Genomic DNA, 16,621 nt, shown 5'->3' with positions numbered 1-16,621 from the left:
TGCAAAAAAAAAAGTTTCAAGACTTGGCACATTAAAATGAACTGACAAAATTCACTGATCATTTTAAAGATTTAAGATCTCTTTGTGTTTTGCTTTACATTTCTGGTGAGAATTTGTTTGATTTTTTGTTAACTGATATTTTTCTAGGCTCTGCATTAAGCATTTACATACATTTATTATAATGAGTGCTTAAGAGTTTTCCACCTGTGCCTATCTACAACTAGAGACACTGTGAACACTGAGCTCACAAAATGCTATCCTCCACTCCCATATGAGTATAAAGGCAATGCTGAACACTACCCTGTTAACATTTTTTTTTTGCTGTTTAATGTCATTCAAAACAAGATTCTTAGACTTATTTGTCATATCAGTGAATATATCAGCGATTTTTTTCTACCCATTGGGAAAGGGTCCGGTACCAGTTCAATTGGGAAAAATAGCATCGAAGTAGACCAAAGAGAATTTTCTGACATTTAAACAAATGAAACATATTTGGCATTTATTTAAACCTCATTACCTATTACTCCATGGTTTAAAGAATAAACAACAAGTATTTATTGTTTTTCATGTCAATGTCCCTTGTTTTCGCATTTTCATGCTTTCAATTTGTCAAAATGTATGACACTACACTGTCTACACCACAGGTCCTGCCATATTACGACTAATCTCTACTTTCGATGTAAGCGGAAGTAAACCAATTAGTCAACTTGTACAATGCTTCATATAAAAAGAAATACGATGTCATTGTAGTCTGTTGCTTGGAAGTTGAATTGGGAATTTTTAGTCTCAGAATTGGGAAAAATTAACGTTTTTTTTTGCATTGGGAATGGTACCGTTTATCAGTACCAGTTATATAAGGAAAAAAACGCTGCATATGCATAATAACTTGGTGTCAGACCTTAAGAATTGCTTCTGTCAGGAAAAATAATCATGATAATAAGTACGTCACAAAAATTGAGGAATATTAGCCAGGAAAAATACTGTACAACCTTCCAGTTGATTTTGTTTTGCAGAACATTCTCTTGGGTTAAATATTTCATTTTACTCAATTTTTATCATTGGCTTTCAAATGCAGATAATATTAAAAAAGTTATCAAATTCAATATAAAAGGTTCATAATAAGCAATCATACAGTACGTATCTTTATATTTTTATGGACTTTATACAACAGCATTGCTTTGAATAAACAAGGCATTTAGTACCCTTTCAACACAAAATAAAAAAAAATATTCACTGTATTTATATTCCAAGTTATTTATTGTGCAAGCTAAGGAAAGATTTGTCTTCCCTAAAGTCTGCTGATCAATGTCAATGGAAACAATATTAACTGTTATATGTCTCACGTTTTGATGTCACCTAGATATTCTAGAAGTAAATGTTTTACTGCTGAACTTGCTTTCTTCTTTACATTTGGATCTTCATTTTGTAATAAATTTCTGTCTTTGATCAGTATATATACCTATTACTGTGTATATTAGCTGTCATTACTGGTTTAGTAAAAAATACTCCAGTAAATACACAAATTCTGGAAAAAAAATTACTGTACTTTACTCTTCTATGCAAAAGATAACAAAAAACACTGACAAACTTCTTTGGATTGTTAAAATGCACAAAAATGTCTGTATTGTTCATGTTTTATCACAATACTAAGTTACTAATATAGCAAGTAAATCACACTAACTCACTATATTGGACTACACAAGAATTTATTTATTTTTATGTCCAAATCTCACAAAATCAACTTCAATATCAGCTTCTTTCTTTTTGTGGCATTTGAATGTTTTTGCAATATTAAACTCAAATTGTCCCAAGAAATCAATGGATACTCCCCAGTCCTGGGCTTTTTTGCACAAATGTTCCCTGGTTGTTGATTTGTGTAAAGAATAGACAGCATTTGTTGACATCATCAGACCAGCTCTCACAAAATCCATGTCAATGCCTGCGTTCTTCTTAGTTCCAAATGGAGGATTCATTATCACCGTGTCAAATTTTTTAGATAAAATTTTTTTTGAATCTTTCAAGTCTTTTGGCAAAATATTTACAATGTCCTGTTGAAGCAGATCCACATTTGAAATTTCATACTCATTTAAGTTTCTCTGACAAACTTCCAAGGCCTCTTTATCTACATCAATCCCTAAGACATATGCTGCTTCCTGGATCACGGAACCAATAGTCAGAATACCACATCCACAACCAAGGTCAAGGACACTGCAGCCAGCTATGTCACCAAACTTAAGCTGGATCTCATGCAGCATGACGGCAGCAATATGTGGAGATGTGGGATACTGCTCCAATAAAATCTTAGGATTGTCAAACTCATCAATACCTTCAAGGTGACTCTGCAGCTTCTGCAACTTCATTCTTGAAATGTCAGATGGAAAGATATGTCCGATTAAATCTGAAAAGACAGTGAATCTTGCCTCACCTCTGTCCATTTATAAGAGGTGGTTTATTTCTTTCATCTTCTCTGAACAGCGTACAATAAATGATATAAATTTATTGATTCTAATTGAAGGAATAGTGTTTTCATGTCACAATTATGTGTCCGATAATTGTCTGACCATTTACCAGACAATAAATGATATTAAGTGCAACTAGTAAGTTGTGTAGTAAAAATATTTTATATTGCAGAGTTTTTCCCTATGAACCAGCTACAAAAATGCCACTTTAATAGAAGTCAAAAATTAAAATATATATATATATATATATATATATATTGTATGGTCCAAACAGATTTTGTTCATAAACCTCAACCCCTAGTCTGTTACAATTGATCCCTAACTCTTCAATTTGAAATAAAAGGGAAAATACTGATGTTGACAGAAGTTATGAAATAATAGACTGATATAACTGTATGCCCTTGTTTTGATCCAATTCTGTTAAAAGAAACAAGCAGTGGACAAAAATAGACCCAGTTTTATGATAAATGTCGTCGATAATTAAAGGAAATTAAAAAATGTATATATTTAGCATGGCAAGCAAATAAATATTTGGCCAGAAAACGTCAGGTGTATATAAAATAAAAACAAGACATATAGACGCATTCTGTATAAACTCATACTCTCTTTCTTTCCATTTTGTTATGTTCTTTTGTTTCACTATATTACCTTTGACTGCTAACTGGATCTCTGTATTTTTTTTTTACAATTATTTCAGCTTCCCAGATCCGAGGGTGTTGAAACACATGTGTGCAGCCATTTTGAAAAATATAAAATGGAAAACCAAGTATGGATAAATTATAAATTTCCGAATTAAAAATAACGATTCCTGTACATAGCATCAATAATTGTCAGAAAATTTCTTGATTGTTTGCATTTTCTAGATGTATAATAGGTATCTTTTCATGAAGTTTGATAAAAATATAAAAGGGGTATAGTGAGGTCAAGGTCAGATAATCATGATACATATTGAATTGCTCTCACCAATTTGTATATTTGTATAAGTATTTTTGAAACTTCATGCATCTTAAAAGGTTTTTTTTTTCAAATTAAGGTAAATGCAAATAGGAATATCTTTTAATGATAAAAATATATCATTTGAAGTGTTTGTGTGGTTGACATATTATCTTCTGTTTTAGAAGATTTATTTTGTACATTCAGAGAATGCATCAAGAAAGCTTAGATTGAGCAAAAAAAAAGTGACTTGCAATAATTGTTTATCACTGGTTTAAATTAAGTCACTGTTAATCATAAAAGAATTAAAGTATACTAGTAATAACAGCAAAAAAAAAAATGTTTTTTAAAGAAATATACATACATGTATACTTATGATCATTGATTATCATAGGAAAATTTATTATTTTCAGAATGTCCAAGACAACAGAGAACAGATTTTTGACAGCACCCAACGAATGTAACCCCTCTCCCCCAATTAATAAATTATGTAATCTGACTTCATATGCAATTCTGGTGTGAGGAAGTTTGTATGCCTATTGAATAATGTCTGGAAGAAAAAGTAATTATTTGTCTTGTACATTTAGTCCAATGCCTTGTCAATTTTCACAAAATGACTCACATCCTATTTCTAAGTTTGTTTATTTATTCCTTAAGCCATGTGGCTTATCAGTAAGTAAAGTAAAGTAGAGTGAATATCAATGGAGGCTAAAATTATTATTACCTGTTCTAGACTAACTTGTTTTAGTCTTGCTGCTATTATCAAGAAGGCAAAACCTTAAAATTATAACTTCTTTTAAACATCTTAATAATATAACAGTTTTATATCAGTTTGAATATATTTATTGCACAAGTTACACACTCTGTGTTCCAGTTCATCAGAATAACAAATCACAAACTTAAGGTAATGAAATCATTTTTTTCTTTCAAAACCATTATTTAAGATTAAAGTATAAGAAAAAAGTTGGAAATTGAGATTGCAACAATAATAATATAATTGCAATGATGCTGTAACATAATATTTATTCATCTTGTGACAGTTAGAGAAGAACTTTGTGCTTGGTCTGTCCATCACTGTCAAATTGTTACCTATTTGTTTGTAATCATCATCCCACTCTGTTTTCTTTGTTCATGGTGGCATATTATGACCAAAACTGATTGTGAGTGTTTAATATAAATAAATAAAAATATACTAATTTTGTTTGTTATTTAAACACCTTTCTCAAAATACTGAAACAATAGATACAAATGTACATGTGAAAGGTACATGTATTTAACACACTGGCCAGTTACATTATTCCAAAAAAAAAGAACTTGTAAAACATACTGTTATTAGTTTATATAACCAACAAACATGTTAAAATGTATATTTTCTATGTTTAATTATGTTTCTCCTCTGTGTTTATAGAAGAACAAGCTTTGAAGTTAAAGAAAAACTTGTATAAAAGCAGATGACTTTGCTATAAAGGGAAACACTGCAAGTGCTTATGCACTTATGCATAGTAATCACAGCAAGATCAAAGAAGATTTCTGAAGAGCACTTTTACGATACACTGTACATGTATTAAATTGTTTTCAGAGTTTTTGGTTTTGGAGGAATGCCTGTTGTACTTCTGTACATTCTGACAACACTTATATCACAGAGATGTAGTATATATGGTAAGCAATAATGAATACATTATGTAGAATGCCTTGGAAGTGGATCTATAGTAGGTGGATGATCTAAAGGAGGTGGATCTAAGTGTTGACTATCCTGTGCTCAATATCAGGACTTGTGTTTAATCTTGTCTATCATTGACTGGTTCTCTTTCTTCATTTGCTGGTAGTCCTTTGTAATCTTCTCCAGGTTTGATAATACTTTGTTTTTGCTTTCATACATAATCTACAAATACATAATACACTTAGTTACATGTTGTAAATGAAGACATTTTAAATACTTTTTCTTTTAAAATTGAGCTTGGACATGGTGTATAATGTTTTTTTTAACTACATGTATTTTCAAATAAATTAATTTAAAAATGTAAGATCTTACAATGGATCTCAAATTGTACTTATTTAAAGTTTCAAAGCAAAAAAAGGACATTGGTGTAACATGAAAAAAAATGTCACATAAACATTGATATCAAATAAAACTAAATGATAGGTAACAGGAAGAAAATGTGACAGATAGACCAGGATTCACAGCCCCTGAACCTGAGACAGGCTTTTAACATGTCAGCTATCTGGCCATTGGCAATTGAACCTGCCTGATCACTACATTCTTCCTTCTTGAACTGCCTTCATCCTAAAGACATCTACCCAGGTTCTTCCCTGGTAGGTTCTTTCACCTGTCAATTTCTGAGCAGGTATGGCACCAAATGGAGAAACTTAATGGACCAGACTAGGATTTGAACTCAGGACCCCTAGACAGTTGTTTTCGAGTTATCTAGCCATTATTACTACTCCTCACTACTGCTCTTCTACATGTATAAACTTGATTCAAGATTTGAGACACTAATCAGTACTGTGATATTTCCTAAATACTAATCTGTACTGTCACAGTGATATACTAAGATACTGATCATCAGTACCATATTAACTCCTAAATGATTAGTACTGTTGTAAATATCTGTAATCTCAGTACCTGGTCCTCCAGCTCTCTGATCTCCCTCATAATGACCCCCGTATCTGTCACCGTCTTCACCAGCTGTTCACAGTTCTAAAACAAACAGAAGTAAATCTATGTACACAAAGTAACAACACAATGTATATGATAGAGATTTAGAAATGAAGTCCCAAATCAAGCTGAATACAGAGTACCTACTTCGTGTAATGCTGCTAGATGTCTGTATGCTTTCTTCACGGATTCATCTCTCTTGGCATCCTACACATCAAGAAATAATGATAACAGGTACACATGTAATAACTTTGTTGTCAGATTTTGAGGAGAATGAATTACACCAGTCTTCATTAAGAGACTACTTACTTTAAATATGAGTTCATCTGTTACTGTGAATGTTCTGCCTAGTTTTCCTTCCAGGCTGTTAATTTCCTTTTGTATGGATCTGGTATCAATTAGCACCTAGAAATTAAAACAATTCACTGTATATCCATCAGTGTTATAATAAATGTCCATGTATGTCATTTCTTATAAAATACATGTATATTCATCCTCTGTATCTTGATCTTCTGTTAAATTTTTTATTGCGTAAACATTTGATCTTCATACATTTCTACTTATAAGTAGTCTGATATGTTTGCACAAGACTTTAATTTTCTGTCCCCCTTTTATTCTGAACTATAAAGGTGATATGGTAATGATAACTTCAATGTTTTATGACTACTTGTTTACATTATACAACTAGTTGAAAGAATCACTGAACAAGGTGTAAATGCAACATAACATAAACTTAAAATAGTTGCTTCCTGTGAGACGAGGATGTCATTTACAACCAGTTAATTAGCATACCTTGTCTATTTCATTTACGACCAGTTAATTACCACACCTTGTCTATTTCATCTCTCTGTTTCTTTATGCTGGACATGATCTCCATCATCCTCTTTGTATAACCAGATCGCTTCTCATCTTTCTTCATACTGCTATACTCGGCATTCTAATAATAGTGTCAACAATTATAAACACGTGTATTTTAGCTTTATTATGCTTATTATTTAATATAAGGAAATCTTAATTAATGATATCTGTTATTGCTAATCTAGGTTTACTAAGATCACTGTAAATTTCTGTGACCCAGAATGTGGGTGTACTGACACTAGAAATGTATCAAAGAGAATGGGGATTATTTTGAAAAAAAAAATCAAGAACGTTCATGACGTTACTGACATTGAAAATTGACCAGCAACCTTGGATGGGTCGTGACACGTTGATTTTGTATGTCACATCTAGTTTATTTTTTGGTATATGGCATTGAAATTTTGTATGCTAAGTAATCTTTTGTACATATTGTCAAAACAAAAAGCATGAAATTGAATATGTAATGAGAATTTTATTGCACCAGTTCACAAACATTTTGATCACCCCTCATATATTACAGTTAAACTCTTGTACAAGTATCTCAAACTCATTGTTCGCAATAACAAAGATGAAACTGATTCTTACACTGAAGTTGTGAACATGAGAACTCAATTCAACATATCTCTGGCATTCAACATACTGGTGTCTGAGATACCAAATAACTATACTTACCAGGTGTTTTAGCATTTCCTCTTTGTTTCTGGCATCATCAGCCACCTCCTTCATCTTTTGTCTAAATGCTTTAATTTCTTCCAGTTTCTTTTCTGCCTCTGACTACAAAGAATTTCCAACATGACTAATTACAAGAGGCCCAAGGGCCTTGAATCTCTCTTCTGATAAACTGTACAACCTATCACTTCTATTTGAAACCTCTAAGTATCCTGTTTATCTAAATAAACCCTTGAAATTCAAAAGGTAGGTCATCATGACCTACATTTTAGATGAAACACTCTGAGAACCCAATATGATTCTAAGTCAATTAGTACCTGAGAGTTGGTCATGGTGACCTACTTATCACTTATCATTCTCTGAGGACCCAAGATGCATCAACTAAGTTTGATGATTCTAAGCCAATTAATACCTAAAATATTTTTAAAACTATAACCATAAAGTTTCAAAAGTAGGACACAGTGACCTACTTTTAAGATGACATACTTTGAGGACCCAAGATGCATCAACTGACAAAGTTTGATGATTCTAAATTTAAATAAAAGCATAAAAATTTTAAAATTAGGTCACTGTGACCTACTTTTCAGTTTAAACATCAACTGACAAAGTTTGATGATTCTAAGCCAATTAGTACCTGAAATATTTAATTAGAGCCATAAATTTTCAAAAGTAGGTCACGGTGACCTACTTTTCAGTTGTCATACTCTGAGGACCCAAGATGCATTAACTGACAAAGTTTGATGATTCTAAGCCAATCAGTACCCGAAATATTTAATTAAAGCCATAAATTTTCAAAAGTAGGTCACGGTGACCTACTTTTCAGTTGTCATACTCTGAGGACCCAAGATGCATCAACTGACAAAGTTTGATGATTCTAAGCCAATTAGTACCTGAAATATTTAATTATAGTCATATAAATTGAAAAGTAGGTCACGGTGACCCACTTTTCAGTTGACGCTTTTTGAAGATCCAAGATGCATCAACTTACAAAGTTTTATGATCATAGGCCTTAAAATGTCCAAATTATGCCTCTAAAACGCTTTGAAATCGAATGCCAGCAAAGTTCAAAAAGTAGGTCACTGTGACCTACTTTTGAGTCAACATGATATGATATCCTTAGATGCATCAACTGACAAGATTTGATGATCCTAGTCCTTATAGTAAGCAAAATATCAACATTTTAATAAAATGTAATTTTTGGTCAACTTTGAAGTGACCTTGAGACCACGCCCTTTTCCCCAGGGTAAATCCCCATGCAAATTTTAATCTACAACATATCCTCATCCTTTTGTGTAAGTTTGGTGATAATCTGCCCAGTGGTTCTTGAAAACATTTTTTTAGCAACCAGTACTTTTGTTTCTATTTTCCTAATTATCTTCCCTTGTTTAAGGGTCACAACCCTAGTTTTAGTATAAACAGGAGCCCTTGGGCCAAGGATACCCTGTGACAAATTTGACAATAATTGGCCAAGGGGTTCTTGAGTTATGGCCCATATTCTAAAAAGTTATGCACACCGCACAAATGGCCATAGTATTAGCTCTTTGAGCCTTTGGCTCAGAAGAGTTAAAAATGCAAAGGGTTACACTTTAAAATATGTTGAATATAAATTTTCTGATAAAGAATTGCATATTTCTTATTTTTTAAAAACCTCTCTCTCTCTCTCTCTCTCTCTCTCTCTTGTTATAAACACATGCAGCATCCAACTGGAACCCATCCTACCCCCACCCTACTATACCTCCTTAAGAGAGTTGAGTTGCTTGAGTTCCCTGAATTGTTGTATAAGAGGCACTCTGTGTTTCTCCCATTGGTTGGCTAATGTCACTAACTTCTGGGCACTGGAATCTATAATAGCCTAGAAAGAGAGAAAAGAAAGAACTTGCATTAAGACACATGTTACAAGTTAACAACTAATTGTCCTACATATTTATATAATACATGTAAAGTTGTAAACTATCAATTAAGCTTAACATTTTGAAAGACTTCACATGCATCACAATCTCTATCTAGTCTTAAAATATACAACAAGAAAATTTTCTTCTTTTTTTTTTTTTTGCATATAACCTCTCCTTTTGTAAAAAAAACACCTGGTATTCTTTCAGTTTGACCCCATAATGTGCTTCCTACACTGACTGAAGAGAGAAATATTACCTGGAGTTTAGCAATATTACTTTCTGCCTCTGGTAAGAGATCCAGGGTTCTTTTCTTGACTTTATAAGTCTCCTCCTTCTCTGTATTCTGTCTAGTCTGAGTGGTTATCTCCTCTTCCATCTGTTTCACACCAGCATTATACTTTTTGACTTCTAAATCTAACTGATCAAATTTTGAGCTAATGCTTTCAAGTTCTTCTTTTAAACCTAGTAGTTCCTCCTCCCTCTGTTTTTGAAGTTCCTGAAAAGGAAACAGAGTCTTTTTTTTTTTTTTTTTTTCAGCTTTCACATTTATATCAAATAAGCGTATATCTTCACTCATGTGCATATTAAGAATACCATATACAGAGTACATTTACATACCTAGATATACATTTACAACACATACACTTATGTGAAAGTTGGTTTAATAAGGAAAAAGAAAAAGAAGAAAGAAGAAATAGAGGAAAAGGAGGGAGAAAGTAAAAAAAAAAAAAAAGAAAAAATAAATAAATAAATATAATAAAGAAGGGGGCATAGTTTTTTTTTTTTTACATTAAGGTGGTAATGAGCAACATTCATTCCTTAAAAAAATTTGCATATATACATATAAATTATAACATTTCACATATTCTCTGCCAGTTATTTTCAAACTCTGTATATTTACATTGTTTCAATAGTAAAAATTTCTCAATCAAGATTCTTTCCACAATAATTGTTTTTAGAGTTATTGTACTTAACAGTGGATGGTTTTTATATTTACTTGAAAAAATGTAATTTTTAATTATCAGAGTAATTAAATTTTGCACTTTATGTGTATCCCTGTTCTTATATTTACCAAATAATATTGTTGTTCTGTCAAAAACTACAGATATGTTAAACTTAGACAGAAACCACTCTTCAATATCATTCCAAAGCTCTTTTACTAAATAACATTCAACAAAAAGATGGTCAATTGACTCAATGTCATTCTTACAGAAACTGCAAGCTGGGGACTCCTTTATCTTAAGTTTAAAAAGATATGAATTTGTTGGAACTATTCTATGTAAAATTTGAAATTGTAACCACTGAAGTTTTGATTCTTGTGTAACTTTAAATGGGAGTTCAAAAATTTTACTCCATTCAGGCAAAGTGAATAAATATCCATCTTCATTCCATTTTAAAATTGAAGTACTTGTTTCTTTCTTTCTATTAATAAGAATGTTATACATATCTTTACATCCTTTCACGTTAATATAAAACATCTTCACAGAATTGGGTATATTTGGGCCATAAGAAATCAACATATTCATTTGGTTTTTGTTCACAAATCTATCTAACACTGCCTGTTTCAAGCCAGAATATTCAACAAAATTTGTTTTTACACCGAGATCTTTAAGGGTGTCGAGGCTTAAAAAATTATTATCAAAGTCAAACAAGTCACTGATGAAAACAAAACCAGCATTAAAATAACTTTTAAGAAAGATAGAAGACTCGCCCATGATGATTTTTGGATTATACCATATGTGTTCTTGGAATAAATTTGTATCTTTCTGTTGTTCTACAAGACATATCTTAAGCCAACTTTTAAAGACTTCTATCCAGAAAGTGTTTGTTATTTTCTTACATAATTTAGCAATAAAATCTGGACCCATTAACCAAAGATTTTTAATCTCTGTATGTAGTTGTGCTTGAAGTAATTTTACCCATTTGGAATCTGAATGGATTAATCTTCTTATCCAACTTGATTTTAATGCTATCATAAACTCTGAATAATCTACCATTCTAAGGCCACCATCTCTATAGTCTTGAATGATAGTATTTCTTTTTATTTTATGGACTTTACTTCCCCAAAGAAAAGAATAAATTTCATCCTCAAATACTTTTACAATTTCTAATGATGGATTAGGTAGAGTAAGTATCAAGTGATTTAATTTAGGGATAATCAATGTTTTAATTACAGTTAACCTACCAATGGGGGTTAACTTTCTTACTTTCCACTGATTTAATGTTTTTTTAATCTCACTTAACTTTGATGTATAATTGAGATTAATCACATTATGTAAGTCTACTGAAAATTTAATCCCTAAAAGATCAAAAGTTGTGCTACTCCAGTCTAACTTCCATCTAGAATGGTGATATACATCCTTTGAAATTTTTTTTACTACCAATCCATATCATTTTTGTTTTTTGAAAATTTATTTTGAGTCCTGACACCTTTGCAAAGTAGTCTAATTCTCTAAGAATTCCATCCATAGATTCAGGTGATCCATCAGAGATAAGTGATGTATCATCTGCATATTGAGAAATCTTGTACTCTTCTCCGTCTATTGTTATACCTCTTATATCTTTATTTTTGCGAATTAAAATACCTAAAATTTCAGCACATAGTAAGAACAAATAAGGTGATATAGGATCCCCCTGTCTACAACCCCTTTCTGGATATATATAATTAGATATAAAACCATTTTGTATGACGCAGGATTTAATATTGCTATAAAAGGTCTTTATCCAGTTTTTAATTGAGGTTCCAAAATTGAAAAAATCAAGTGTTTCGTAAATAAAATTCCATGAGATAGTATCAAAAGCCTTTTCAAAATCTATAAGCATAAGTAATCCTGGAATTTGATTGCATTCTGTATAATCCATTATATCATAAATCAATCTAATATTCTCTCCAATATATCTTCCTTTTAAAAATCCAGTTTGATCTGTATGTATTAATTTATTTAAGACAGAGTCTTGGTTTATACAGATTTGAGCTACAGTAAGGCCTACACTGTATATGGTCTCCCTCTCTTCTTCCTTACATACTGTATACAGGGTTATTTTCACCCCGTGTTATTTTCACCCTTTCACACTTGCTAACAAATTTGCCCTGTTTTAAATTTGTCCAGTCACAGTTCTGATTAAAGAAATTATACTGTGTTCTTTGAATTCGCCCATTTTTAAATTCACCCACCTGTGAGTAGGACGAAAGGGGCGAAAATAAAAGGGGGAGGCAAAAATCTCCCTGTATACAGAACATGTAGATTGCTATACTCACCTCCTCTGTGTGTGGTTTCTCTGCCTCTGTTCCTATCTGTGATAATGCTTCATCCTGTAAAAAATGGGTCTAAATGTAAAATTTTCATAAATACATGTACTTAACTAAGAAAAACTTTATTTTTGTCTCACATTTTCATTTTTCAGAACTTTTAAACTTTAGGAACATTTAAGTTAAATGCCTGGAGCATTTAGTGCATAATACATCTCAATTTATCAGTTTAACACCTATGGATCTTAGACCAAAGGTACATGTAAGTAAGAGAATATAATCTATACTTGATAAAACAAGTCACATGAAATCATATTACTGAAATACCCTCAAACAATTTTAAAAGAAGATATTTTTTAAATAATGAGAGAAAAAGAGACTTTTTAGGAATTTTTTCATTAATACCTTATTAATACATTAATTCAAAATTCTAGTTCTTCTAAAGACTTGCCTTGGCAAACACTAGCTGTTCTGTGTGTGTGAACCTTGACCCTTTGGTTTTGGAGGTGGAGGCTCGGCTTCCCATTTTGTCCAGAATCTGTTGTAGATCCTGAGCTGTGCGGGAGGCTGAGGTTTCCTGACTTCTCTTGAAGTCTTGACGAAGTGTTTCCGCCAGTCGCTTCTGTATCCTCTGTTTCTTCCTGGCTCTGTAGTCCTGTTATTGAACATTTAATTCATAATTCAAAACTCTTTAACTCTAATCAGGGACTTGCCATGTACTTGAGTTCATCTAATAACTCTCTATTTTGCATACTCTAAGATTATCAAGTATATATGTAATTTTTGATGAAAATATATTCATGTATGTTTAGCTTATATTAGATTTTCTAAGATCAGCTTAAGAATAAGCTTAATACGGTTTTGAAGAAGAAAAAATTCCACCAAATAAAAATCACAAATTTTAAAAATGGTATACATGTATATTAGAAATTATAGAATTTTGTCTGCATGCCTGTACTGAGAGTCTAGAAGCTAAGCCTTGGGTATTCCATTCAGTTTCCCACTCCATTTGTTCTGAAATTTCACTGGCCATCTCCTCTAGAACTGAAGGTCCCGTGTCTTTGTGATTTATTGTTTGGTTTGTTAAATATGGAAGACATTCACAGTAGTAAGACTTTAGTTCTGAAAAAAAAAAAATCACACCTCCTAGTTAATAAACATGCATAAAACATGGACAGAAACAGGGTTCAACACTTACGTTAGTCCGTTAGTCTCAGACCAATACATTTTCATTCAGACTAATAAAATCTGTGGCTAATTATTCTGAACAGACCAATAAAAATTCCTGGAAAACAACATAAATAATTTATCAATGTCCGATTCTCCACAACTTTTACTGAAAAAAAACCACATTTATTTTTAGCTTTCTAGCTTCTTGGCGGTAGTAAGACAATTTCGAGTCAGCACTTAATTTTTCGACTGATTGATATGCAGTAAAACGTTTTAGCGATCATAATTTATATGACACATAAATGAAAGATGTCAGACATTTTGGATGTAATGTAAAGAGAAAATGAATATAATTGTACTCGTTGATCGCGAGATTTCAACAAATTTATGCTGTGGAATAAACCATTTTACGTAAATGCTTTGTTTATTTAAAAAAGTATAAAAACGTACATGTATATTGAAATGTTTATTTTTAAATTAATGTTACAAAACATTGATGTTTCCTTTTTTTTGGACGGGCTCATAAAATTGCATGCGGACTAGTAAAATTAAAGAAGCACTAGTCCGGCCTGACTAAAGCCTAAAAAAGTTAGTGTCAAACCCTGAGAAATGCAATTACGGTAAAAAGTCCCTAATATTTAGCATCAGCATGTAAATCAGCCGCTGAAAATTTAATGTGTTCAGTTGGACCAATGTGGACACAGAGATGAAGTGTTGTTTTTTTTTATATTGTTTATTACGGTAAGAACATCAACAAAACATCTTATGTAGTGTTGAAGAATTGTTCCTGGTACACCAACATACTGAATGTGACTGATCAAGTACTGTGACTGCATCTAAAATTTGCATTTTAGTAGTATCATGGTATTACATTATTACAAGTTTTCATGGCATTATCTCCCTTTCTGTCCTTAACAGTTAACAGAGTCTAAATAATTTATGAGCACACCTTTTAATAATGTATCCTACTTCAAGCTATAAACATCATACTGTATACTATTCTGTTTTACCTTTTGGCACTTTTTTGGTAAGATCTCCTGTACCACTCGGGTACTTAAGTTTACAGGCATGGTAGCTACACATTGCACATGATCCCTGAAATGTAGCGAACAATTTTTTGTCAAAAGGAAAACTTTGTCTAACTTCTTAGCTGCAATATAAGCTTATTCAAAAAGATTTCTCACCTCTCTCTGCCATGTAGGAGGCCTGCCTCTCCATGTGATGGAATCTTGTTTGAGATTTGGAGAGATCCAAGGTGAATTGATCTGTCTTAATACAGTGGAAGCAATTGCTCTCTGTAGCAAAGCAGATGACCCTAAAAAAGAAATTAAAGTATCAAATGCATAACACACTGAAAGGGAATCTTATAAATATATATGTATATGTATGTTCTGAAGTTTCAGACTGCAATGTAATTAAAGATTTTTTAATGGAAGTTATAGAGGTAAGCATCACTTAAATAAGATATCTTTTAAAAAGAAAAAAGAAAGATCAGTGAACAAGGACTTCAGTGTGTATATTCTAAGGTAAAATATTGTACTATGTCATGATTGGGATGAGTCTTAATGCTTTACCCATAGGTTCCTCTGCTGTCTCAGCAGTGTCTTTAGGCAGCTTGTCCACCAGGAACATAAACACCTTTCTTATCTCAGATTCATTTGAGTATAAAAATGTTTGGTATCCAATCTCTCCCTTATATCCAAGTTCCTTAAAAAGAATTGGGTCAAGTGATGAACATTTTTAGTGTAGAACAAAATCTCAGTAAAAAACAATTACAAATATACACCAATGATACCAATAATTTATAACTGCTTCAAGACCCAAGAAAATTATTTCATGTTTTAATAAAAGCTCATTAATTAGATCAATGATACAGGAAGTATTGTTCATTATCTACAGAAGATAATAAATACCTGTATATAGTTGGCAAGTCCTGTACCCATCCGGAACCTGGCTGACATTCCACCGGGAAGGGTGTTTGGCAAATCAACATCTTGCTTTAAAATTGTCTTGATGCACTGGACAGCAGATGATACTATCAACTCAGTTGAAAATTCTTTTAAACTTACTATTTCTTCATCAATGTCACTGAAAAATTATTATATTGCATTGCTGTATATTTATGTGTTTACCTCTCCTCTTGAGTGTTTACAAATCATGCTTACTTGTATTTATATATGTTATGCCCCCAGTGGGACCATGATCGGCAAATAAATCTACTCTATTATATATATATATATATATATATATATATATATATATATATATATATATATATATGGTTATCACATTGATTAGATACAGTGCACTTAAAATCTAATTGATATCTTTAAACAAACATGGTCGAAGATAGCAGCTGAGCTCTGGGCGACCTTGTCAATTTTACAAATTGCTTATTTTAAAAAAAGTGTAAGCACTTTATCTTAGGATGTTGAAGTCCAAAATAATTGCACGTTGTGCTAAATGGCCATATTCCACCCCCTACATGTTCAAGGCTACACTTAGCATGGTGGCGTAAGTATTTATACAGCACATACTCAGAAAGTAGTAAAAGTAATAAAGAAATCTATTAGTCTAAACAAAAATAGATAAAATAGAGACTTTAGATTGTAGAAACCTATAATATTTATTTACCAGCCAATTGCTCGAATGGAAAAAATAATGATTCTGTCCACCTCCTCCATCTTGAAAAATCATGTGACTTTCATGTGTCGGAGAAAATGATCTTGGTCAA

The 16,621-nt window shown here is 31.9% G+C and overlaps 2 protein-coding genes across 2 annotated transcripts; both read right to left on the bottom strand.

Annotated features, from left to right (window-relative positions):
* Window positions 1-1,691: 1,691 nt before the first annotated feature.
* On the bottom strand, window positions 1,692-3,173 carry LOC133173692 (rRNA N6-adenosine-methyltransferase METTL5-like). Its single transcript, XM_061308690.1, has 2 exons — window positions 3,108-3,173; window positions 1,692-2,398 (listed from the first exon to the last, which is right to left on the bottom strand). The coding sequence occupies exon 2, from the start codon at window positions 2,358-2,360 to the stop codon at window positions 1,707-1,709; it is 654 nt and encodes a 217-aa protein (XP_061164674.1). The 5' UTR covers window positions 2,361-2,398; window positions 3,108-3,173; the 3' UTR covers window positions 1,692-1,706.
* Window positions 3,174-4,224: 1,051 nt separating this feature from the next.
* LOC133173085 (coiled-coil domain-containing protein 22 homolog) lies at window positions 4,225-16,615 on the bottom strand. The gene is made up of 16 exons (XM_061308005.1): window positions 16,522-16,615; window positions 15,801-15,975; window positions 15,462-15,594; window positions 15,072-15,202; window positions 14,898-14,982; window positions 13,670-13,839; window positions 13,169-13,372; window positions 12,727-12,780; window positions 9,724-9,963; window positions 9,311-9,427; window positions 7,579-7,680; window positions 6,878-6,985; window positions 6,358-6,453; window positions 6,196-6,255; window positions 6,016-6,090; window positions 4,225-5,274 (listed from the first exon to the last, which is right to left on the bottom strand). The coding sequence occupies exons 1-16, from the start codon at window positions 16,569-16,571 to the stop codon at window positions 5,158-5,160; spliced, it is 1,917 nt and encodes a 638-aa protein (XP_061163989.1). The 5' UTR covers window positions 16,572-16,615; the 3' UTR covers window positions 4,225-5,157.
* Between the last annotated feature and the right edge of the window lie 6 nt (window positions 16,616-16,621).

The sequence above is a fragment of the Saccostrea echinata genome, unplaced genomic scaffold, assembly GCF_033153115.1.
Source record: "Saccostrea echinata isolate AGI-Se365-2 ecotype Australia unplaced genomic scaffold, CSIRO_AGI_Sech_v1 ptg000056l, whole genome shotgun sequence".
In the NCBI taxonomy this organism is placed as follows: Eukaryota; Metazoa; Mollusca; class Bivalvia; order Ostreida; family Ostreidae; genus Saccostrea; species Saccostrea echinata.
The sequence above is the reverse complement of the archived record's forward strand: the minus strand, read 5'-3'. Positions and strand labels throughout refer to the sequence as shown.